Genomic DNA, 27,172 nt, shown 5'->3' on the forward strand with positions numbered 1-27,172 from the left:
TTTCGAAAGCTTCTATTCTCTTCTTGTCCAAACTATTTATCGTCCATGTTTCACTTCCATACATGACTACACTCCATACAAATACTTTCAGAGACGACTTCCTGACACTTAAATCTATACTCGATGTTAACAAATTTCTCATCTTCAGCTCTCTACTTCGACCATCATCAGTTATTTTGCTCCCCAAATAACAAAACTCCTTTACTACTTTAAGTGTCTCATTTCCTAATCTAATTCCGTGAGCATCATCCGACTTAATTCGACTACATTCCATTATCCTCGTTTTGCTTTTGTTGATGTCCATTCCGTTCAACTGCTCTTCCAAGTCCTTTGCTGTCTCTGACAGAATTACAATGTCATCGGCGAACCTCAAAGATTTTACTTCTTCTCCATGAATTTTAATACCTACTCCGAATTTTTCTTTTGTTTCCTTTATTGCTTGCTCAATATACAGATTGAATAACATCGGGGAGAGGCTACAACCCTGTCTCACTCCTTTCCCAACCACTGCTTCCCTTTCATGCTCCTCGACTCTTATAACTGCCATCTGGTTTCTGTACAAATTGTAAATGTAAATTGTAAATGTAAATTGTAAATTGTAAATGACATTAGGGAAAAATATTTGTTTTGATGTCCCCTACAACCTCCCAACTTTTCACCCTGTAGAAGACAGGCTGCAGCCCAATCCGGTCAGTAACATTTATCACGTAAGGCAAGCGCACTGCTGGCTGCAGTTTGTCTGTTTCTTGCGCACTTGTGTTCGTCGATAAGGGTGGGTCCATCGAATTATGGTTGTAGCCATTGGCTAGAAACGTTGTGCGTAGCCTTTTAAGCTCAGGTGTCATGTTTTGAGCATCACTTAGGCGCTGCGAGGTTACACTGACCTCTGACCACGTCTTATTGGTGCGGCACGTTTTTTTTTCCGAGCTGGAGGGCTCACGCAGCGTTTGGTAGACCCTGTGCTGAAGCGCTGACGTCGGAGCAGAGCTTGTGCCGGTGTTCCCGGGCAGCAAGCAGGTGATTTAAAGCGAGGCGGGGCGGGGCCAGTGTTTACCCAGGCAGCCAGCCAGGCCGGGCTTTGTTAACTGTTTGCAGCGCTCAGCGCAGGCCCGAGGCGCGTGAGAGCGCGTGTTTGCAGTTGCTATGCGACGCGGCGGCCAGAACTCTGCTATCGCTTGCTCTGCAGGGTCTGTCCGTGTTCTCATACAGTTTGATCAAAAGTATCCGGACGTCTACGTGATCAAAAGTATCCGGACACCTACACTATGTGATCGAAAGTACCACCGAGCGAGGTGGCGCAGTGGTTAGACACTGGATTCGCATTCGGCAGGACGACGGTTCAGTCCCGCGTCCGGCCATCCTGGTTTAGGTTTTCCGTGATTTCCCTAAATCGCTCCAGGCAAATGCCGGGATGGTTCCTTTCAAAGGGCACGGCCGACTTCCTTCCCTAATCCAATGAGACCGATGACCTCGCTGTCTGGTCTCCTTCCCCAAACCAACCAACCAACCAATCAAAAGTACCCGCACACCTACACTATGCGATCAAAAGTACCCGCACACCTACACTATACGATCAAAAGTACCCAGACACCTACACTATACGATCAAAAGTACCCGGACACCTACACTATGTGATCAAAAGTACCCGGACACCTACACTATGTGATCAAAAGTACCTACACCTACACTATGTGATCAAAAGTACCCGCACACCTACACTATGTGATCAAAAGTACCCAGACACCTACACTATGTGATCAAAAGTACCCGGACACCTACACTATGTGATCAAAAGTACTTGCACACCTACACTATGTGATCAAAAGTACTTGCACACCTACACTATGTGATCAAAAATACCCACACACCTACACTATGTGACCAAAGGACCTGGACACCTACACTATGTGATCAAAAGTACCCGCACACCTACACTATGCGATCAAAAGTACCCGGACACCTACACTATGTGATCAAAAGTATCGAGACACCTGGCTGAAAATCGACTTAAAAGTGGCGCCTTCCATCGCTAATGCTGGAATTCAACATGGTGTTGGCCCAGCCTTTGCCTTGATGACAGCTTCCACTGCCCAGGTATACGTTCAGTCAGGTGCTGGAAGGTTTCTTGTGGAATGGCAGCCCATTCTTCACGGAGTGCTGCACTGAGGAGAGGTATCGATGTCGGTCGGTGAGGCCGGCCACGAAGTCATCGTTCCAAAATGTCTCAAAGGTGTTCTGTAGGATTCAGGTCAGGACTCTGTGCAGGCCAGTCCATTACAGGGATGTTACTGTCGTGTAACCACTCCGCCACAGGCCGTGCATTATGAACAGGTGCTCGATCGCGTTGAAAGATGCGATCGCCATCTCCGAATTGCTCTTCAATAGTGGGAAGCAAGAAGGTGCTTAAAACATCAATGTAGGCCTGTGCTGTGATAGTGCCACGCAAAACAACAACGGGTGCAAGTCCCCTCTCGCGTCCGTCGCCCGTCGTAATTTAATTTCTTATTTATTGGTAATGTTTATTGGTACCGACTTACGTGGTGGGCCTTAATCAAAATATTTCATTCAATTTTGATTTTCAGTTAAATGCTTTTGTGAAGTTCTCCTTTTTCACAATATTAATCTTAAATTATTTGTTACGTTGATGAATGTTAGACTCGCTGAATCTTAAAACGTGAGCATATAAGTTGAACAGTGGAGTATCATATTAATTTCCTCGACTAGTCAGTTCACTTTAAAGCAAAAAATCTTTAGTCATTAATTACAATTGCGGCCCACACACGCGCGAGAATATTTTTTTTCTTACCTCCGTTAACCACTGCATTGTAGTCGGAGTCCTGGCTCTGGCTCTCGGCTGTTGTACTGAAAGTAAGAATCTTAGAGCTACGTATTTTCTGCAGCGTCGGGCGGCTGTGGAGAAAAATGTATACTATGTTAATAGTGGGCGAGTTTTTCGCTTCCGCTAATTTTTATAAGTTAACATCGCCACGTAATGGCATCGGCCGCTGCTATTGTTGCACTGTAAATTACTCGAATGCAGGTTAATTCAAAGGAAGGCTGACATGAAATCGGGATCACCTCTTACAAATTAAAAGTGAACAATAATATTAAATCAATATATTATCTGCTTAATTAGTACAAATATGCTTACATTTGCCAGCACTCGCAAGATGTCCGTCTACACGCAACCAAGACAAGGGAAGAAGTGAAGACGACTAAAAAATTAACAAAAGAGCGTATCTTGTCGTCTCTTTAGATAATTTTGTTATATTTCTTTGCCCTCGAAACTTACACAGAGAAATTATTATAATACGGAGCTCACAATATCATTGATGTTGCCTATCTTACGCATGGACTACTCAGTTTGTATATTTTGCTTATTTTTTTCGTAGTTCCACACAACTTCTTCCTGTTTTCTCGATTGATCCGTGTTCAGTTTTTCGAGGCCTATCCACTGTGCCAACTTATAAGTAAATCTGAGGGGGGTGCGATGGGGAGGTTCCCTTGTCAGTTTGCATATTTTGCTTATTTTTTCATAGTCCCACACAACTTCTTCCTGTTTTCTCGATTGATCCGTGTTCAGTTTTTCGAGGCCTATCCACTGTGCCAACTTATAACTAAATCTGAGGGGGCGAGGGTGCAATGGGGAGGTTTCCTTGTAAGTTCTAGTGCTTAGAGCCATTTGAACCATTCTGAAAGCCAGCTGCCGCATATTACAACACGTGGAAATTTTGTTCAATTGCTGTATTCCGTTACGGTTGCCCAACGGCGATACTTTGCTGTACACAAATGCATCTGGTTGTGTATGCTGCAGGAACGTTAGACGTCAGAACTCCTATTATGTCAGCTTGTATTGTGAAGTATACACGGTGGAAATTTTACTCGGGGCCGGAGGATTAAAGTGAAGGGGCGTGTGCGTGCGTGCGAGGAGCCCCTTGCCGCCGTGCTGCTGCGTGTGGAGAAACTTCACTGACGATGACGAAGCGCTGTCGAAACACCTGTTGAAGGCCGCGGGGAGCAGCGAGCGTCGGCTTGTGAAACGCCCTGCGCCGACGACGACTGCTGTGTGCGTGCACGCACGACTCACTGTCGCGCGTAATTCCGCCTGCTCCCTTTCTCTCTGCATCAGATACGAGGTGTGGCTATAAAATAACGGGACTGTTTCTGTAAAACGTTTTATTTCTAAAGCACACGTCATATTTAGTTAGGCGCTTGGATTAGCCGTGTGGTCAAGGGCGCCTTGTCACGGTTCGAGCGGCTCCCCCTGTCGGAGGTTCGAGTCCTCCCTCGGGCATGGGTGTGTATGTTGACCTTAGCGAAAGTAAGTTAGATTAAGTAGCGTGTAAGCCCACGGGCCAATGACCTCAGCAGTTTCGTCCCATAGGAATTTACCACAAATTAAAAAAAAAATACAAAAAAACCATATTTAGTTATTGAAACTTCCTGGCAGCTGAAAACTGTGTGCCCGACCGAGACTCGAACCCGGGACCTTTGTCTTTCGTGGACAAGTGTTCTACCATCTGAGCTACCCAACCACGAATCACGACCCCTCCTCACAATTTTACTTCCGCCAGTACGTCGTCTCCCACCTTCCAAACTTCATAGAATGTCTTCTGTGAAACTTGCAGAACTAGCGCTCCTGGGAGAAAGTATCTGGGTGTGACTCCCAGGTTGATGCCATATTCCTCGACTTTCGAAAGGCGTTCGACTCAGTTCCGCACTGGTTGGTTGGTTTGGGGAAGGAGACCAGACAGCGAGGTCATCGGTCTCATCGGATTAGGGAAGGATGGGGAAGGAAGTCGGCCGTGCCCTTTGAAAGGAACCATCCCGGCATTTGCCTGGAGCGATTTAGGGAAATCACGGAAAACCTGAAGTTCCGCACTGTCGCTTGCTCCAAAAAGTGTGCGCTTACGGTCTTTCCGATGACATATGCGGTTGGATAAAAAGTTTTCTAACAGACAGAGAGCAGTATGTCGTCCTGAATGGGGAGACTTCAACAGAAACAACCGTAACTTCAGGTGTGCCCCAGGGCAGCGTAATAGGTCCGCTGCTTTTTACGATTTACATAAACGATTTGGTTGATGGTATTGACAGCGGCAATAGACTGTTTGCCGATGATGCTGTAGTCTACAGGAAAGAGTTATCACACGAAAGTTGTGAACAAATCAATGTGGATCTGCAGAAAAGAAATGCGTGGTGTAATGGCTGGCAGTTATCTCTCAGTACTAGTAAGTGTAACCTACTGCGTGTAACAAGGCGAAAATCCCCATTAAGTACGAGTACAAAATAAATGCCAGCGGTAACATCCGTCAAGTATTTGGGTGTGACTATTCGAAATGGTCCCAAATGGAACGATCAGATTACACAAGTAAGGGGTAAGGCGAACTCTAGATTGCGGTTTATTGGTAGAATCCTGAAGCGATGCAGTCCTTCAACGAAGGAAATTGCTTACAGTGCGTTAGTTCGTCCACTTTTAGAGTATTGTTTGTCTGTGTGGGACCCTTACCGGTTTGGTCTGATTCAAGAGATTGACAAGGTCCAAAGAAGAGCGGCAAGATTCGTGATTGGTACATTTAGCCATCGCGAGAGCGATACTTCATTCTATGAAGTGGAACACACTTGCAGATAGACGACGCGCTAAACGGAAGGGGCTGCTCACTAAATTCCAAAATCCGATCTTCGCCGACGATGTAGAGCATATATTATTACCACCAACTTTCAGCTCGCGCAATGATCACCATTCAAAGATAAGGTAAATTAGAGCTGGTACTGAGGCGTTCAGACAGTCGTTTTACCCTCGCGCGATTCACGAGTGGAACAGAGTGGGGGAAATACACTCCTGGAAATTGAAATAAGAACACCGTGAATTCATTGTCCCAGGAAGGGGAAACTTTATTGACACATTCCTGGGGTCAGATACATGACAGAACCACAGGCACATAGACACAGGCAACAGAGCATGCACAATGTCGGCACTAGTACAGTGTATATCCACCTTTCGCAGCAATGCAGGCTGCTATTCTCCCATGGAGACGATCGTAGAGATGCTGGATGTAGTCCTGTGGAACGGCTTGCCATGCCATTTCCACCTGGCGCCTCAGTTGGACCAGCGTTCGTGCTGGACGTGCAGACCGCGTGAGACGACGCTTCATCCAGTCCCAAACATGCTCAATGGGGGACAGATCCGGAGATCTTGCTAGCCAGGGTAGTTGACTTACACCTTCTAGAGCACGTTGGGTGGCACGGGATACATGCGGACGTGCATTGTCCTGTTGGAACAGCAAGTTCCCTTGCCGGTCTAGGAATGGTAGAACGATGGGTTCGATGACGGTTTGGATGTACCGTGCACTATTCAGTGTCCCCTCGACGATCACCAGTGGTGTACGGCCAGTGTAGGAGATCGCTCCCCACACCATGATGCCGGGTGTTGGCCCTGTGTGCCTCGGTCGTATGCAGTCCTGATTGTGGCGCTCACCTGCACGGCGCCAAACACGCATACGACCATCATTGGCACCGAGGCAGAAGCGACTCTTATCACTGAAGACGACACGTCTCCATTCGTCCCTCCATTCACGCCTGTCGCGACACCACTGGAGGCGGGCTGCACGATGTTGGGGCGTGAGCGGAAGACGGCCTAACGGTGTGCGGGACCGTAGCCCAGCTTCACGGAGACGGTTGCGAATGGTCCTCGCCGATACCCCAGGAGTAACAGTGTCCCTAATTTGCTGGGAAGTGGAGGTGCGGTCCCCTACGGCACTGCGTAGGATCCTACGGTCTTGGCGTGCATCCGTGCGTCGCTGCGGTCCGGTCCCAGGTCGACGGGCACGTGGACCTTCCGCCGACCACTGGCGACAACATCGATGTACTGTGGAGACATCACGCCCCACGTGTTGAGCAATTCGGCGGTACGTCCACCCGGCCTCCCGCATGCCCACTATACGCCCTCGCTCAAAGTCCGTCAACTGCACATACGGTTCACGTCCACGCTGTCGCGGCATGCTACCAGTGTTAAAGACTGCGATGGAGCTCCGTATGCCACGGCAAACTGGCTGACACTGACGGCGGCGGTGCACAAATGCTGCGCAGCTAGCGCCATTCGACGGCCAACACCGCGGTTCCTGGTGTGTCCGCTGTGCCGTGCGTGTGATCATTGCTTGTACAGCCCTCTCGCAGTGTCCGGAGCAAGTATGGTGGGTCTGACACACCGGTGTCAATGTGTTCTTTTTTCCATTTCCATGAGTGTATGACTTTGGCGCGAATTGTGCCCTCAGCCACACACCGCTTGGTGGCTAACGGAGTATATATGTAGATGTAGATGCCGGAAGTTAAGAAGACTTCAAGTTTAGTGCAGTTGTATCCCGACAATTATTGTCCAACATGGCTCCTGAAACATGCAATATGTCCGAAGAAATACAGGGCGAGTCAAAAGTCCTTGGACACCTTCGTAAGTTGGAAGATTAAAGGGAAAATTGAATTGTGATGATGGGAACATAGGTGCCATCTTAAATCCCCCATTTTGGATTCATTTTTTTAAATGGGAGAGGAGGTGTATGACACATCAAATAACATTCGCTTGAGCTCTGGAATTTAGTGGTGTAATTTGTTTTTGTCTATCGTGTACCGTTTAGAGGTTATTAATGTTCAAATTTGGGAAATTACCTTCATACCGACTGCTACAACACATTTTCTACGTGTTGTCCATCCTGAGACATGAGTCGGTATCAAGGTAAATTTGAACATCAATAACTTCTAAACTGTACAAGATAGACAAAAATAAATTACGCCACTCAATTCCAGAGCTCAATGGAGTGTTATTCGATGTGTCATACACCCCCCTTCCCATTAAAAAAAAATGACGTGAATCCAAAATGGCGGATTTCAAGATGGCGGCCATGAATGATATTCACTCTAAAAGTTGCGGCCCCGCATCAAACCTGTGTTCCCATCATCACATTTCAATTTTCCCTTTAATCTTCCAACTTACGAAGGTGTCCAAGGATTTTTCACTCGCCCTGTATACCAAGGTAATGCAAAAAATAAAAAGAAATGGAACAAACGATTTTCAAGTAAACTTTAATAGCCTTTGTAGCATAGATAGTCGTAATAAATAATAGCGATGAAAGGAACAGAAGATAGCTCTCTAGACAGTCTGGTCATGACATCTGTGCCTGTTTCGTTATCTGCCAAGTTAGCCATTTGAAACAGTGTGTATTTTTGCGCTGACAGACAGCAGACGATCGTCATTCGGGAAGTTAGTCGGACACGCACAGACAGTCGGTTCTGTCGAGTGGTGGTGGGATGATGGGGTCAGACCAACCAACTGACCGACATCAGACCAACCGACCGACAAGCAGAATTGGTCGGTAAGCTCCTCCAGTCGTCCAGTTTGTAGGACAGCTGATAAATTGGTCCCGATAAATTGGTCAAGCAAAATTGGTCGGGAAGCACCTCCACTCGTCCAGTTTGTAGGACGGCCGATAAATTGGTGCCGATAAATTGGTCAAGCAAAATTGAAGCCCCTCCACTCGTCCAGTTAGTAGGACGGCCTATAAATTGGTCCCGATAAATTGGTCAAGCAAAATTGGTCGGTAAGCCTCTCCAATCGACCAGTTTCCAGAACGGCTGATAAATTGGTCCCGATAAATTTGTCAAGCAAAATTGGTCGGTAAGCCTCTCCACTCGTCCAGTTTGTAGGACGGCTGATAAATTGGTCCCGTTAAATTGGTCAAGCAAAATTGGTCAGTAAGCCTCTCCACTTGTCCAGTTTGTAGGACGGCCAATAAATTGGTCCTGATAAATTGGTCAAGCAGAATTAGTCAGTAAGCCCCTCCACCCGTTCATTTTGTAGGACGGCCGCTAATTTGGTCCCGATAAATTGGTCAAGCAAAATTGGTCGGGAAGCCCCTCCACTCGTCCAGTTTGTAGGACGGCCGATAAATTGGTCCCGACAAATTGGTCAAGCAAAATTGGTTGTCAAACCCCTCCACTCGTCCAGTCTGTAGGACGGCCGATAAATTGGTCAAGCAAAATTGGCCAGTAAGCCTCTCCACTCGTCGAGTTTGTAGGATGGTCAATAAATTGGTCCCGATAAATTGGTCAAGCAAAATTGGTCGGGCAGCCCCTACACTCGTCCAATTTGTAGGACGGCCGATAAATTGGTCCCGACAAGCTGGTCAAGCAAAATTGGTCGTCAAGCCCCTCCACTCGTCCAGTTTGTAGGACGGCCGATAAATTGGTCCCGACAAGCTGGTCAAGCAAAATTGGTCGTCAAGCCCCTCCACTCGTCCAGTTTGTTGTAGGACGGCCGATAAATTGGTCCCGATAAATTGTTATGTGTGTGGAGTCCTTATACTGAGTGGTGACCGGTGAGTGTTAAGTGGCGATGTTGTTGACGTCTACAGGAGAGCGTGCGGTCTCGCGTGGCCATGGACTTCACGGGCAGCGTGGGGCGCATCGTGGACGACCCGCAGGAGGCGCGCGCCATCGCAGCCGCGGAGGGCTACTCGTGGAAGCGGCGCTGGCGGCCGCCCAGGCCGTCCGCCCCCGGCGCCGCCCCCGCCGCTCCCGGCGCCACCCCCGCGCCCGCCACCGGGCTGGCGGCCGGCGTGCACGTGGCGCAGCCCTGGTTCCACGCCGGCATGACGCGCGAGCAGGCCGCGCAACTCGTCCACCGGCACGGCTCCGTCGACGGGTGAGTCGCTCCTCACGATGAACACTCCTCTCTGCCTCCGAAACCTCCTGGCTTCCCGTACCTGTCCCCCTGTCTGTAACAGGCCGCGTCAACGCTGGGGTAAGAGGGGCATTAGGGGTATAGGTTTACCATTTACTACAATACTAGCTGAGTACCCAGTCTGTCACTTCCCCCCTCCCCCCCCCCCCATTACCATCTCCCACCCTCTGTCCATGTCCCACCCTGTGCACATGTCCCATCCCTTGTCCATCTCCCACCCTCTGTCCGTCTCCCACCCCCTATCCATCCCCCATCCCCTACTGTCCATCTCCCATCCCCTTCTGTCCAACCCCCTCTATCTCCCTCCCCCTCTTTCTCCCTCCCCCTCTTTCTATCTCCCTCCCCCTCTTTCTATCTCCATCGCCCTCTTTCTATCTCCCTCCCCTCTCATTCTCCCTCCCCTCTCATTCTATCTCCCTCCCCCTCTTTCTCCCTCCCCCTCTTTCTATCTCCCTCCCCCCTCTTTCTATCTCCCTCCATTGTCTGTCTCTCTCCCTCCCCCGCCTGTCTATCTCCCTCCCCCGCCTGTCTCCTGTCTATCTCCCTCCCCCGCCTGTCTATCTCCCTCCCCCGCCTGTCTGTCTCCCTCCCCCGCCTGTCTGTCTCCCTCCCCTGCCTGTCTGTCTCCCTCCCCCGCCTGTCTGTCTCCCTCCCCCGTCTGTCTCCCTCCCTTCCCCATCTGTCTGTCTCCCTCCCCCGTCTGTCTGTCTCCCTCCCCCGTCTGCCTCCCCCTTCTGTCTGTCTCCCTCCCCCGTCTGTCTATCTCCCTCCCCCGTCTGTCTATCTCCCTCCCCGTCTGTCTATCTCCCTCCCCCGTCTGTCTATCTCCCTCCCCGCTCTGTCTATATTCCTCCCCCTCTGTCCGTCTCCCACTCCCCCTGTCTCTGCCATTGCATCTCTTCCTACCTCCTTCTCTCTCCACAATATCACCTCCACGAAATAGCAAGTTGCAGGTTCTTACACCCACAGTATTTCCTTCCATATATCTTTATAAGTTAAAGCTTTAACAACGTTGTAACTCATCTAGACATTAACAAAAGTTTTTCATGATGTGATAACTCACAAACTTTTGTTTGCTCATTCACACACATCGATTTGTGCACCCTTAGTGGCACGGATAACGTCTGGCCGCCATTCCATTTCTCTCCACGTACGATTCCAGATCTCGGAGCTGACATGTTCAGCTGCATTGCGATAGTGTGCCTTCGAGTCCTATAGGTCTCTAACCTTTGTTCAGTACACCAGATCCTTCACAAAACCCCACAGGGCGAACTCTAGTGATGTGAGGTCACTGGATCATGGCAGGTCACACTCCGAGCTTCCTCCTCTGGCGTCCAAATTTTGTAAGGTTTTCAAGTCAAGTTTTACGTCAAAATTGCGTCACGTGGAAGGTAAGAAAAACTTTTGAGTTATCTTATCACATGCTGAGAACCATCTGTCAATATCTAGTATAGTTTTACAGTTATTGAAATCTTAAGTTGTAAAGATAATTTATGGACACCCTGTATGTGTACCGAATTTGGTTGAAATCGATTTAGGGGTTTAGGACGAGCTTTTTACCCGTGGCCCACGTATGCATATGTCTCACGTATTTCATATACAGGGTGAGTCACCTAACATTACCGCTGGATATATTTCGTAAACCACATCAAATACTGACGAATCGATTCCACAGACCGAATGTGAGGAGAGGGGCTAGTGTAATTGGTTAATACAGACCATAAAAAATGCACGGAAGTATGTTTTTTAACACAAACCTACGTTTTTTTAAATGGAACCCCGTTAGTTTTGCTAGCACATCTGAACATATAAACAAATACGTAATCAGTGCCGTTTGTTGCATTGTAAAATGTTAATTACATCCGGAGATATTGTAACCTAAAGTTGACGCTTGAGTACCACTCCTCCGCTGTTCGATCGTGTGTATCGGAGAGCACCGAATTACGTAGGGATCCAAAGGGAACTGTGATGGACCTTAGGTACAGAAGAGACTGGAACAGCACATTACGACCACATGCTAACACCTTTTTATTGGTCTTTTTCACTGACGCACATATACATTACCGTGAGGGGTGAGGTACACGTACACACGTGGTTTCCGTTTTCAATTACGGAGTGGAATAGAGTGTGTCCCGACATGTCAGGCCAATAGATGTTCAATGTGGTGGCCATCATTTGCTGCACACAATTGCAATCTCTGGCGTAATGAATGTCGTACACGCCGCAGTACATCTGGTGTAATGTCGCCGCAGGCTGCCACAATACGTTGTTTCATATCCTCTGGGGTTGTAGGCACATCACGGTACACATTCTCCTTTAACGTACCCCACAGAAAGAAGTCCAGAGGTGTAAGATCAGGAGAACGGGCTGGCCAATTTATGCGTCCTTCACGTCCTATGAAACGCCCGTCGAACATCCTGTCAAGGGTCAGCCTAGTGTTAATTGCGGAATGTGTAGGTGCACCATCATGCTGATACCACACACGTCGACGCGTTTCCAGTGGGACATTTTCGAGCAACGTTGGCAGATCACTCTGTAGAAACGCGATGTATGTTGCAGCTGTTTGGGCCCTTGCAATGAAGTGTTTGTTACAACACGCAACTGAACGTCGGAGGTTTCAAGCGTCAACTTTAGGTTACAATATCTCCGGATGTAATTAACATTTTACAATGCAAGAAACGGCACTGATTACAGATTTGTTTATATGTTCAGATGTCCATTAAAAAAAACGTAGCTTTGTGTTAAAAAACATACTTCCGTGCATTTTTGTATGGTCTGTATTAAACAATTACACTAGCCCCTCTCCTCACGTTCGGCCTGTGGAATCGGTTCGTTAGTATTTGATGTGGTTTACGAAATAATCGAGCGGTAACGTTATGTGACTCACCCTGTATGTACACTGAAGAGCCAAATGAACTGGTACACCGGCCTAATATTGTGTACGGCCCCTGCGAGCACGACGTGGCATGGACTCGACTAATGTGTCAAGTAGTGGTCGAGGGAGTTGACACCATGAATCCTGCATGGCTGTCCATAAATCTGTAAGAGTGCGAAGGGGGTGGAGATCTCTTCCGAACAGCACGTTGCCAGGTTCCCCAGATATGCTCAATAATGTTTATGTCTGGGGAGGTTGGTGGGCAGCGGAAGTGTTTAAACTCTGTAGCAATTCTGGACGTGTGTGGTGTCGCATTGTCCTGCTGGAATTGCCCGAGTCCGTCGGGATGATCAGTGCACATGAATGGATGCAGGTGATCAGACAGGAAGCTTACGTACGTGTCAGCCACAGTCATATCTAGACATACCAGGGGTCCCATATCACTACTGACATGCAGGGTCCAATGGATTCATGAGGTTGTCTCCATATCCGTACACGTCCATCCGCTCTATGCAGTTTGAAGCGAAAGTCGTCCGACCAGGCAACATGTTTCCAATCATCAACAGTCCAGTGTCGGTGTTGTGGGGACCAGGTGAGGCGTAAAGCTTTGTGTCGTCCAGTCAGGAAGGGTACACGAGTGAGCCTTCGGTTCCGAAAGCCCATATCGATGATATTTCGTGTAATGTTCGCACGCTGACACTTGTTGATGGCCCAGCATTGAAATCTGCACCAATATGTGGAAACAAACTGCCTATTGGCTTCTGTCTCGGGTTCTTCGGCGGACGTTCATCTAATGATTTTTCTGACGTTTCGCCAGCACGAGTGGCTGGCATTGTCAAAGCTTCACCCTCCGTTGCCGGTGGTGAACTGGAGGCGAGCTCGCGGCCGCAGACTGTATGTACCTGGCGCGCCAACGTCCGAGGCTTCTCCGCGGTCATTTCCGGTGCGGTTCTCCTCTTGCTACCTGTGACGGTCGTTCGCTGCAGTACGGGAAGCCAGGATCCGTTTACCTTAAGGCTTTCCTCTTTCTTGTTCAAACTGTTCGCGTGTTTTTGGATTTCTACAGCTTCTCTGAACAAGCGCATGTGATAGTGCTTCTCTACAGCCAGAACTCCCGTGTCTGCGAATTTTATTACGTGGTCGGTCTCATTCAGTGCGTGCTCTGGCACGGGCGATTTCTCCACCTGCCCCAACCTGCAATGTCGCTTATGTTCTTTGATCCTGGTGTTAATGGATCGTCCAGTCATTCCGACATAAACTTGATGACTGGACGATCAATTAACAAAAAAATGGTTCAAATGGCTCTGAGCACTATGGGACTCAACATCTTAGGTCATAAGTCCCCTAGAACTTACAACTACTTAAACCTAACTAACCTAAGGACATCACACACACCAATGCCCGAGGCAGGATTCGAACCTGCGACCGTAGCGATCAATTAACACCAGGATCAAAGAGCATAAGCGACATTGCAGGTTGGGGCAGGTGGAGAAATCGCCCGTGCCAGAGCAGGCACTGAATGAGACCGACCACGTAATAAAATTCGCAGACACGGAAGTTCTGGCAAGAGAAGCACTATCACACGCGCTTGTTCAGAGAAGCTGTAGAAATCCAAAAACACGCGAACAGTTTCAACAAGAAAGAGGAAAGCCTTAAGGTAAACGTATCCTGGCTTCCCGTACTACAGCGAATGACCGTCGCAGGTAGCAAGAGGAGAACCGCACCGGAAATGACCGCGAGGAAGCCCTCGGACGTTGGCGCGCCAGGTACATATAGTCTGCGGCCGCGAGCTCGCCTCCAGTTCACCACCGGCAACGGAGGGTGAAGCTTTGACAATGCCAGCCACTCGTGCTGGCGAAACGTCAGAAAAATCATTAGATGAACGTCGGGCGAAGAACCCGAGACAGAAGCCAATAGGCAGTTTGTCAACAAGTGGCCACGATAGCCTTAACAATTTTGTAATATGTGGAAAGGTAGCACTTCTGTCCCGTTGAACGATTCTCTTCAGTCGTCGTTGGTCCCGTTCTTGCAGGATCTTTTTCCGTCCGCAGCGATGTCGGATATTTGATGTTTTACCGGATTCTCGATATTCACGGTAGACTCGTGAAATGTTCTTACGGAATATCCCCACTTCACCGCTACCTCGGACATGGTGTGTCCCATCGCTCTTACGCCGACTATTAACACCACGCTCAAACCCTCTTACATCATTATAACCTGCCATTGCAGCAGCAGTAACCGATCTAACAACTGAGCCAACCTCTTGTTGTCTTTATAGGCGTTGCCGATCGCAGCGCTGTATTCTCCTTGTTTACACATCTGTTTATTTGACTGCGCATGCCTATACCAGTTACTTCGGCGCTTCGTTGTATTTGAAATAATTCACACATTTCTTCACATTCTTCGCCTGTATCTGTAGCGAATTTCAAACAAACACACTACAGACGTCAAATAGTTGTAGCGATGCCAGCGCGATTTGGTCGTGTTTGTTTGACGAAAGCGAGATTTGACAAAGTTCCCTATCACAGTATCAAAATGGAATGTAGTCGAATTAAGTCGGGTGATGCTCACGGAATTAGATTAGGAAATTAGACACTTAAAGTAGTAAAGGAGTGTTGTTATTTGGGGAGGAAAATAACTGATGATGGTCGAAGTAAAGAGCTGAAGAAGAGAAATTTGTTAACATCGAGTATAGATTTAAGTGTCAGGAAGTCGTTTCTGAAAGTATTTGTATGGAGTGTAGCCATGTATGGAAGTAAACATGGACGATAACCAGTTTGGACAAGAAGAGAATAGAAGCTTTCGAAATGTGGTGCTACAGAAGAATGCTGAAGATAAGGTGGGTAGATCACGTAACTAATGAGGAGGTATTGAATAGGATTGGGGAGAAGAGAAGTTTGTGGCACAACTTGACTAGAAGAAGGGGTCGGTTGGTAGGACATGTCCTGAGGCATCGAGGGATCACCAATTTAGCATTGGAGGGCAGCGTGGAGGGTAAAAATCGTAGAGGGAGACCAAGAGATGAATACACTAAGCAGATTCAGAAGGATGTAGGTTGCAGTAGGTACTGGGAGATGAAGAAGCTTGCACAGGATAGAGTAGCATGGAGAGCTGCATCAAACCAGTCTCAGGACTGAAGGCCACAACAACAACAACAAATGTTTGACATATCAACTTTGACAAAGAAATATGATAGTTTCCAGAATGAGATTTTCACCGAGACTCGAACTCGGGACCTTTGCCTTTCGCGGGCAAGTGCTCTACCAACTGAGCTACCGAAGCACGATTCACGCCCGGCCTCACAGCTTTACTTCTGCCAGTATCTCGTCTCCTACCTTCCAAACTTTACAGAAGCTCTTCTGCGAACCTTGCAGAACTAGCACTCCTGAAAGAAAGGATATTGCGGAGACATGGCTTAGCCACAACCTGGGGGATGTTTCCAGAATGAGATTTTCACTCTGCACCGGAGTGTGCGCTGATATGAAACTTCCTGGCAGATTAAAACTGTGTGCCCGACCGAGACTCGAACTCGGAACCTTTGCCTTTCGCGGGAAAGTCTTCTGCCATAATTTTTTTATTTTTTATTTATTTATTTTTTTTATCGTTGTGTTTGGTCGTTGCGGACGTCACATAACATCCGTTAGAGTTCGTTTGTTGATCCTTCCACTCAGTTTTCTTTTTTTTTTTTAATTGCAGGCAGCTCTCTGACCGAACACGCTGAGCTACCGTGCCGGCACCATCTGAGCTACCCAAGCACGACTCACGCCCCGTCCTCACAGCTTTACTTCTGCCAGTACCTCGTCTCCTACCTTCCAAACTTTACAGAAGCTCTCCTGCGAACAAAGTACTGGCAGAAGTAAAGCAGTAAGGACGGGGCTTGAGTCGTGCTTGAGTAGCTCAGATGCCCGCGAAAGGGAAAGGTCCCGAGTTCAAGTCTCGGCCCGGCACACAGTTTTAATCTGCCAGGAAGTTAAATATGGTAGTGTTATATTGGCAGTAGACATTGTATTGCCGTACCAACTTTGCCAAACCCTCGTCTTAAAAGGCAACCTCCTGTGCTTTCCGCCATCTCTCTACACTGGTCTGCAGCTCGTTGTCTGTGCCAGAATGTTGTCCTCATAGACAGCGGTTCATCTGAGCAGAGATGAACATCGGAGGAAGCCAAGTCCGGGCTGTATGTTGGGCAATCAAACACTTCCGGTCGAGAATGCCACAGAAGCATCTCCATCGCCTCGTGAAGCGGGTCTTACAGGCCTCTCCGAGGAGCGCGTGATACTAAATTTTCAGTTACGCCAGGGTCGAACCGCGCTGAGAGCGATAATTTAAAACTGGAGGCCGCAGACCATTCGACGTTTGGGACTCGTGGCTTCTATCAGCGTGATAAGGCAGACTCTGTAAAGTCTGGGGAAATCCGGATGCGAGGGGCGCCCGCTAATGGTGGTCAGCCACTTTAATAGCGCCCGGGGGTCCGGCGCATTCAGAATCGTATTAAGGCTGCTGCTGGAAGTCGTTAGCTCCAAGGCCGCAGCGGGTGGGAGAGATACCAACCCAAATTAGCGCCTACCCGCACAAGGATCTTCTCTTCACCTTCCAATGAGGCCTGTGTCCTTGAAAACGCTTTCCTCAAAATAGTCATGGTTTTAGTTCATCGTGCTAAGCATGTATTCCCAACACCCAAAAGACCGCGGTGGTAGTTTTGTAGCGCTGTAGGTCTGTAGAACTGGAACCCCCACATTGGAACTACGTCATGCCACTCACATGTTGTGTACACCATCTTAACAAAACCTGTACATGCTGTTGCTCTGCTCCAGAATATCGCCCCCCTCCCTCTCTCCCCCACCCCTCCAGTGCTCCTTGACACACACCGTCCCATGTTGTGACGTTTGATGTTGGTGTTTCAGGGTGTTCCTGGTCCGAGAGAGCCGCAGCTCCCCTGGGTCGTTCGTGCTGACCTACAAGTGCGGCGGGAAGGTCATCCACACGCAGATACAGCCGGTAAGTGAACCAGTGACCTCAGCTTCAGATAACCCCCCAAAACAGCCGACCCACCAAGAAATACACTACTGGCCATTAAAATTGCTACACCACGAAGGTGACGTGCTATAGACGCGAAATTTAACCGACGGTAAGAAGATGCTGTGATATGCAAATGATTAGCTTTTCAGAGCATTAACACAAGGTTGGCGCCGGTGGCGACACCTACAACGTGCTGACATGAGGGAAGTTCCCAACCGATTTTTCATACACAAACAGCAGTTGACCGGCGTTGCCTGGTGAAACTTCGTTGTGATGCCTCGTGTAAGGAGGAGAAATGCGTACCATCACGTTTCCGACTTTGATAAAGGTCGGATTGTAGCCTATCGCGATTCCTGCTTATCGTATCGCGACATTTCTGCTCGCGTTGGTCGATATCAAATGACTGTTAGCAGAATACGGAATCGGTGCGTAAAGGAGCGTAATACGGAACGCCGTGCTGGCTCCCAACGGCCTCGTATCGCTAGCAGTTGAGGTGGCAGGCATCTGTAATGGATCGTGCAGCCACGTCTCGATCCCTGAGTCAACAGATGGGGACGTTTCCAAGACAAAAACCATATGCAGGAACAATTCGACGACGTTTGCAGAAGCACGAACTACCACCTCAGAGACCGTGGCTGCGGTTAGCCTTGACGCTGCATCACAGACAGGAGCGCCTGCGATGGTGTACTCGACGACGAACCTGGGTGCACGAATGGGAAAACGTCATTTTTTCGGATGAATCCAGGTTCTGTTTACAGCATCGTGATGGTCACATCCGTGTTTGGCGACATCGCGGGTAACGCACATTGGCAGCGTGTATTCGTCATCGCCATACTGGCGTATCACCTGGCGTGATGGTTTGCGTTGCCATCGGTTACACGTCTCGCTCACCTCTTGTTCGCAATGACGGCACTTTGAACAGTGGACGTTACATTGCAGATGTCTTACGACCCGTGGCTCTACCCTTCATTCGATCCCTTCAAAACCCTGCATTTCAGCAGGATAATGCACGACCGCATGTTGCAGGTCCTGTACCGGCCTTTCTGGATACAGAAAATGTTCGACTCCTGCCCTCGCCAGCACATTCTCCAGATCTCTCACCAATTGAAAACGTCTGGTCAATGGTGGCCGAGCAACTGGCTCGTCACAATACGCCAGTCACTACTCTCGATGAACTGTGGTATCGTGTTGAAGCTGCACGGGCAGCTGTACCTGTACACGCCATCGGAGCTCTGTTTGACTCAATGCTCAGGCGTATCAAGTCCGTTATTACGGCTAGAGGTGGTTGTTCTGGGTACTGAGCTCTCAGGATCTATGCACCTAAATTGCGTGAAAATGTAATCACATGTCAGTTCTAGTATAATATATTTGTCCTCTGGATACCCGTTTATCATCTGCATTTCTTGTTGGTGTAGCAATTTTAATGGCCAGTGGTGTACTATTTCGCGCCCTGAACTTCCAAAATGTGCGCACTTTAAGAGGTTCTAGATCTGCTTTAGTAGGTAGTCTTACATTGAAACATATCTTAGTATGTTAAACTGTAATCTTTATTTAACATAAAAACTAAACTGCGTCCGAACAGGCCTTGGAAGGCCCAAGGGTACCGACCGACCGTCGTGTCATCCTCAGCGCACAGGCGTCACTGGATGCGGATACAGAGGAGCGTGTGGTCAGCACACCGCTTTTCCGGCCGTATGTCAGTTTACGAGACCGGAGCCGCTACTTCTCAATCGAGTAGCTCCTCAGTTTGCCTCACAAGGGCTGAGTGAACCCCGCTTGGCAACAGCGCTCGGCAGACCGGATGGTCACCCATCCGAGTGCTAGCCCAGCCCGACAGCGCTTAACTTCGGTTATCTGACGGGAACCGGTGTTACCACTGCGACAAGGCCGCTGGCCACGTTTAACATACAGGGTGATAATTATTGAACTATATAAGAAACGTAAATTAGTTGCAAACTATGGCGTGCACACACTTTATTCAACATGTAAAGGTGACTACAGATATTTGGATTTTGGTTATGATATGTTCCATATGCCTGCCTTCATTGGCAATGATGTTGCTCAGACGACTCGCTGAAGTGTCGGAACATCAATGCTGTCGACGACCTCCTGAATGGCTCTTTTCAGCTCAGCAATGGTTTTGAGGTTATTGCTGTACTCCTTGTCTTTAATATAGCCTCACAAAAAGGATTCGCACGTGTTTAGATCTGGAGAATATGGCATCCAATCTAGGTCTGTGCCAGTGGCCTCTGGGTACTTCGGACCCAGAATGTTGTTCCCAAAGTGCTCATGACATGAAACACTCTCCTGTTTTGATGGGGTTGAGCTCCATCTTGGATGAACCATATTGCACAATGGGGATGAAATCATCTCCGAAAACCTTCACGTACGTTTGGTAGTCACCGTGCCATCGAGGGATATACACCAATTATTCTGTGGCAGCCGTTGAGGGTGGAAAGGCTTCTCAATCATGGATGCACCAGTTTTGCTCATTGATGAAACCCATATTTTTGGATTTCCAGAAGGCTTTCGACACCGTTCCTCATAGCGTCTTCTAACCAAGCTGCGTGTCTGTGGAATATCACCTCAGATGAGCGAGTGGATTCGTGATTTCCTCTCAGAAAGGTCACAGTTTGTAGTTATAGATGGAAAGCCATCGAGTAAAACAGCAGGAATATCCGGTGTTCCCCAAGGAAGTGTTATAGGCCCTCTATTGTTCCTGATCTATATTAACGACACAGGAGACAATCTGAGTAGCCGTCTTAGATTGTTTGCAGAGGTTGCTGTGATTTAACATTTTGTAAAGTCGCCAGATGAGCAAAATTAAGTGTGAAATGATTTAGATATGATATCTGTATGGTGTGAAAAGTGGCAATTGACCCTGAATAAACGAAAGTGCGAAGTTATTTACATAAGTACTAAAAGGAATCAGCTAAATTTCGATTACGCGTAAGTCACACAAATCTGAGAGCTGTAAATTCAACTAAATACTGACGGATTACAATTACAAATAACCTAAACTGGGAGAATCACATAGATATTGTTGTCGACTGAGCAAACCAAAGACTGCGATTCATTGGCAGAACACTTGGAAGGTGCAACAGGTCTACTAAAGAGACTGCTTACTCCACGCTTGTCCGCCCTATTCTGGAGTACTGCTGTGCGGTGTGGGATCCACATCAGGTGGGACTGACGGATGACATCGAAAAAGTACAAAGAAGGGCAGCTCGTTTTGTGTTACCGCGAAATAGGGGAGATAGTGTCACAGACATGATACGTAAACTGGGGTGGCAATCATTGAAACAAAGGCGTTTTTCGTTGCGACAGGATCTTCTCATGAAATATCTGATTGCAAAAACATTCTGTTGGCACCCACCTACGTAAGGAGAAATGATCATCACGATGAAATAAGATAAATCAGGGCTCACACATAAAAATTTAAGTGCTCGTTTTTCCCGCGCGCCGCTCGAGAGTGGAACGGTAGAGAGACAGCTTGAAGGTGGTTCATTGAACCCTCTGCCAGGCACTTTATTGTGAACAGCAGAGTAATTACATAGACGTAGACATCTAAATGAAAGTGTGCTTCATCGCTAAACCAAACCCTAGATTGCATACTGTTTCCCATCAAGCCCTGCAGCCAATCCTAATGCAAACTATTCAGAAGTTATGACTATTTTATTTCATATAGTTCTCTAATTGCCACCTGTACACCGCAAAAATGATGCACAGAACTGCAAATCTATCTCGCCAACCTCACTCTCATTCGGTCTGCTGTCTGCTTTGATGCAACTCTCCACTAGTCTGTCCTGTGCAAGGCTCTTCATCTCCACATAACTATTGCGACCTACATCGACTTTTTAGTGCATTCCAGGTCCATAGGATGGATTATCTTCATCCTCTGCAAACTCCTCCTCCAGCTTCCTCTTGTTCCTCCTCCTGTTTACTCTTGGTTGTATTTCTAGACTCTTTACAGCCCTGTCTGCAGCCCGAAGGCGTTCCTTGTCTAAAGCAAGCATCGCTCGTACCGTGTTAGAACCTATCTTCATTCCCATATTTCTAAATACCTTGCACCTTACAATGTTGGCATCATTGAAAGTCGCAACAGCATCATACACACCAAAGTGAAGTGTTTCTATTCCAACAAATACAGTCTTGGGGATTCTCGACCATATAACACTATTTACACTTTCATTGGGGTTTTGACTTTTTCCGTGAATACACTTTTTCAACAGTTCAGGTGCTGCTAAGTCTCTGAAAATAGGTTTTATCATCTCCATTATTGCATGAGGCAGACTATGCTTATGAGTGTACACTTCACCAGTTAGCAATCCTTTGTTATATTTACAGCAACTGTCTTCTTCTTTGGGACACAAGCTATGTTGGGGATTTTCATCGTCTTTATTGTTTACAGTAATAACACATACCTTTGGCTTTCCAACATTTCTCCTTTTCTTAAAAGCGTTCAGAGGATTTCTAATAACTTTACTTTTACTCATTATTATACTTCAACAAAACAGAGACTCAAGAAACAGAATTAATTCCGAATATTTTCGAGATAACGACAGAGTAAATAAACACGAAACAATCGACAATCACACCAGCGATATATATTGAACCATCACAGGTTAGCCACAACACATACTTTATCTCACATCACTAAAATGTACCTGATGAACACGGACGTTAATAATAACACCATTTGACAGCAGTTTAACAGCGCCACAGTGGGTCACGCCCATGTAGAACACATTTCAAAAAAAATTTAAAAATAGTTGTAGTCTTCGGAATTGAATAAATTATATATCTATTAAAAGGTAATAGTCTGCAGATTCAGAAAACGCAAAAAAGTAAAACTTGAACTTTTCATGGTTTTGAGCCTTTCCGGAGCCCCTTAAGTTCTTCTCTCCCCAATACTCTACCTCATCATTGTGCATAATAAACATTTCGACATTAGTCAGTGTTCAGCACCTGTTCAGACTTGAAACTAGTTGTTTATTCACACATAATGTATGCTGAGGTGACAAATCTCATGGGACAGCTGTCAATATTGTGGTGGAGCTCCTTTTGGCCAACCTCGTGCAGTGACTCGACGTGGCACGGACTCGACAAGTTGTTGATAGCTCCTGCGGATATACGAGGTGCGGCTAGAAAAAAACCGGACTGATGCTGGAAAAAACATTTATTTACAATTATTTACAATTTCATGTTATCTCCTTCAATGTACTCTCCTCCTCGGTCTCTACACCGCTCCATACGAATTTTCCACTGTTCGTAGCAATGCTGCAGATCATTTTCGGTAAGTCCATACATTACGTCCGTCGCTTTTTCTTTTACTGCTTCAACAGTCTCAAATCTAGTTCCTTTCAAAGCTGACTTGACTTTAGGGAAAAGAAAAAAATCACAGGGGGCCAAATCAGGTGAGTAGGGTGGATGATCTAAGATGGGAATGTTGTGTTTTGCCAAAAACGTCTTCACTGACAACGCACTGTGAGCTGGGGCATTGTCTTGGTGAAGGATCCGTGACTTTTTTCTCCACAAATCGTTCCGTTTTCTCCGTACTCGCTCACGTAGAGTAGCCAGGACGCTAATGTAGTAATGCTGATTCACTGTTTGTCCCTCTGGTACCCAATCAATGTGCACAATCCCTTTGATGTCAAAAAAAAAAAAAAACAATCATCATTGCCTTGAATTTCGATTTTGACATTCGTGCTTTTTTTTGTCGTGGAGAACCAGGAGTTTTCCAATGCATCGATTGGCGTTTAGTTTCGGGATCGTAAGTAACATTACAAACGTTTCACTTGCAGATTTTCCTAGTTTGAAACAAAATTTGATGTTAACACGCTGTTCTTTCTGTACACTCAACATTTTCCGACGCACAGACAAAACGTCAACTACTTAAAACAGACGCCACGGGCAGACTGAGTGCAGGAGGCAGATGAAACTCGAGCAGTAGGCGGAGCGAGAGTCACGTGACAGGCCACGCGACTTTCAGCCTTATTGCATTCGTTTTATTGTCTCACAAGTACTAGTCCGGTTTTTTTCTAGCCACACCTCGTATTGAGCCACACTAACTGCGTAAGTGCTGCCGGTGTAGGATTTTGTCCATGAACTGAACTCTGCATCATGTCCCATAAATATTCAATGGGATTCATGTTCGGCGATCTGGGTGCCCGAAATCATATGCTCAAATTGTCCAAAATGTTCTCCAAACCAGTTGTTAACAATTGTGGCCCAATGACATGGCATTTTAGCATCCACAAAAATTACATTGTTGTTTGGGAACCTGAAGTCCATAAATAGCTCCAAATGGTCTCCAAGTAGCTGAACATAACCATTTCCAGTCAATGATCAGTTTAATTGTACCAGAGGACCCCTTCCATTCCGTGTGAATGCAGCCCCCATGTGATTACAAAGCTGCCACCAGCTTGTGCAGTACCGTGTTGACAATTTGGGTCTGTGGCTTCACGGAGTCTGCACCACTCTCGAACACTACCTTCAAAATGAGATTTTCACTCTGCAGCGGATTGTGCGCTGATATGAAACTTCCTGGCAGATTAAAACTGTGTATCGGTGTGAGACTCGAACTCGGGAGCTTTGCCTTTCGCGGGCAAGTGCTCTACCAACTGAGCTACCCAAGCACGACTCACGCTCGGTACTCACAGCTTTACTTCTGCCAGTACCTCGTCTCCTACCTTCCAAACTTAACAGAAGCTGTCCTGCGAACCTAGCAGTACTAGCACTCCTGAAAGAAAGGATATTGCGGAGACATGGCTTAACCACAGCCTGGGGAATGTTTCCAGAATGAGATTTTCACTCTGCAGCGGAGGTTCGCAGGAGAGCTTCTGTAAAGTTTGGTAGGTAGGAGACGAGGTACTGGCAGAAGTAAAGCTGTGAGTACCAGGCGTGAGTCGTGCTTCGGTAGCTCAGTTGGTAGAGCACTTGCCCGCGAAAGGCAGAGGTCCCGAGTTCGAGTCTCGGTCCGGCACACAGTTTTAATCTGCCAGGTAGTTTCATTACTTTCAGGTCTTACCAATTGAACTTGGGACTCATCTGACCAGGTCACGGTTCTCCAGTTGTCTAGAGTCCAACTGACATATTCACGAGTCCAGGAGTGGCACTGCAGGTCATGTGCTATCAGCAAAGGCACTTGCGTCAGTTGTCTGCTGACATAACCAATTAACGCCAGATTTCTCCGCACTGTCCTAACGGATATCTTTGTCGTACATCCCACATTCATTTCCGTGGGTATTTCACATAGTGTTGGTTGTCTCTTAGCACTGAAATGGTCGTCAGCCAGTGCGTTGTCCGTGGTGAGGAGTAATGCCTGAAACTTTTGTATTCTCAGCCAACTCTCGACGCTGTGGATCTTGGAACGTTGAATTCCCTGAAGTTTTCAGAAATGGAATGTCCCATGCAGCCGGCCAGGGTGGCCGGGCGGTTCTAGGCACTACAGTCTGGAACCGTGCGACCAGTACGGTCGCAGGTTTGAATCCTGTTTCGGGCATGGATGTGTGTGATGTCCTTAGGTTAGTTAGGTTTAAGTAGTTCTAAATTCTAGGGCACTGATGACCTCAGATGTTAAGTCCCATAGTGCTCAGAGCCATGTGAACCAATTTTTGTCCCATGCATCTAGCTCCAACTACCATTCCAGTTTCAAAGTCTGTTAACCCTCGTTGTGCAGCCATAATGAGGTCATAAACCTTTTCACATGAATCACCTGAGTACAAATAACAGCTCCGTCAATGAACTGACATTTTATATCTTCTGTTCACTACACATCTATGTGATCAAAAGTATCCGGACATCTGGCTGAAAATGACTTAAAAGTTCGTGGTGCCTTCCATCGCTAATGCTGGAATTCAGTATGGTGTTGGCCTTAATGACAGCTTCCACTCTTGCAGGCATACGTTCAATCAGGTGCTGGAAGGTTTCCTAGGGAATGGCAGCCCATTCTTCACGGAGTGCTGCACTGAGGAGAGGTATCGATGTCGGTCGGTGAGGCCTGGCACGAAGTCGGTGTTCCAAAACGTCGCAAAGGTGTTCTGTAGGACTCAGGTCAGGACTCTGTGCAGGCCAGTCCATTACAGGGATGTTACTGTCGTGTAACCACTCCGCCACAGGCCGTGCATTATGAACAGGTGCTCGACCGTGTTGGTAGATGCAATCGCCATCCCCGAATTGCTCTTCAACAGCGCGAAGGAAGGAGGTGCTTAAAACGTAAATGTGGGGCTGTTCTATGATAGTGCTTTGCCCCCTCCGCAAAAAAGACGACCACATCATACCACCACTGCCTCCGAATTTTACTGTTGGCACTACACACGCTGGCAGATGATGTTCACTGATCATTCGCCATACCCACACACAGCCATCGAATCGCCACATTGTGTACCGTAATTCGTCACTCCACACAACGTTTTTCCAGTGTTCAATCGTCCAATGTTTACGCTCCTTACACAGAGCGAGGGGTCGTTTGGCATTTACCGGCGTGATGTGTGGCTTGTGAGCAGCCACTCGACTGTGAAATCCAAGTTTTCTCACCTCTCACCTAACTGTCAGAGCGTTAATGTGGATCCTGATGCAGTTTTGAATTCCTGTGTGATGGTCTGGATAGATGTCTGCCTATTACACATTACAACCCTCTTCAACAGTCGGCAGTCCCTGTCGGTCAATAGATGAGGTTGGCCTGTACGCTTTTATGCTGTACGTGTCTTTTCACATTTGCACTTCACTGTGACATCGGAAACAGTGGACCTAGGGATGTTTAGCAGAGTGGAAATCTCGCATACAGATGTGACGCCCAATCACCTGACTACATTTCAAGTCCGTGAGTTCTGCAGAGCACCCCATTCTGCTCTCTCACGATGTCCAATGGCTACTGAGATCGCTAACGTGGAGTACCTGGCAGTAGGTGGCAGCACAATGCACCTAATATGAAAAACGTGTTTTTGGGGGTGTCTGGATACTTTTGATCACATAATGTATGTGCATGTCACTATCCCATAACTTATATCACGTTAATGTACATCTCCGCTGAGCCTTCATTAACGTCTGGAAACTTTGGAACATGTGCACCCATCAGACAAAAACATTAACAAGTCCTCGCTGCGTTCCAGAGGAATGTGGCACGAGATATCTACTCACTCGCCATTCAATTCCCGGAGATTGATGGGCACCTGCTAGATTCTCAGGTGCATCCATCTGGCTTCCTCTCAGGCAAGTTCGTTGGGCAATACATCAAGATAACTTTCTCTAAGTACAGGGTGATTCAAAAAGAATACCACAACTTTAGGAATTTAAAACTCTGCAACGACAAAAGGCAGAGCTAAGCACTATCTGTCGGCGAATTAAGGGAGCTATAAACTTTCATTTAGTTAGACCTGAGTTTCTCCTGGCGTATACAACTTTCAAATAACTTCCGGGAATTCAGCCAGGTAACACTTTCAGCGACCGCCGATATTTCGGCGGGAGAACACCCCGCCATTTTCAAGGCAAGGCAAACGGGGTGTTCTCCCGCCGAAATATAGGTATTAAATTTGCATGCACGCCGCCTG

The 27,172-nt window shown here is 47.4% G+C and overlaps 1 protein-coding gene across 1 annotated transcript in view; it reads left to right on the forward strand.

Moving 5' to 3' along the window:
* The window catches only part of LOC126212697 (growth factor receptor-bound protein 14-like), a 411,244-nt gene that overhangs the window by 371,988 nt on the left and 12,084 nt on the right, over positions 1-27,172 (forward strand). Inside the window, exons 6-7 of the mRNA XM_049940112.1 lie at positions 9,402-9,691; positions 17,507-17,600. Coding sequence (XP_049796069.1) covers positions 9,402-9,691; positions 17,507-17,600 — 384 coding nt within the window. The remainder of the gene's footprint in view (positions 1-9,401; positions 9,692-17,506; positions 17,601-27,172) is intronic.

This window comes from Schistocerca nitens, chromosome 11 (genome assembly GCF_023898315.1).
Source record: "Schistocerca nitens isolate TAMUIC-IGC-003100 chromosome 11, iqSchNite1.1, whole genome shotgun sequence".
NCBI lineage: Eukaryota > Metazoa > Arthropoda > Insecta > Orthoptera > Acrididae > Schistocerca > Schistocerca nitens.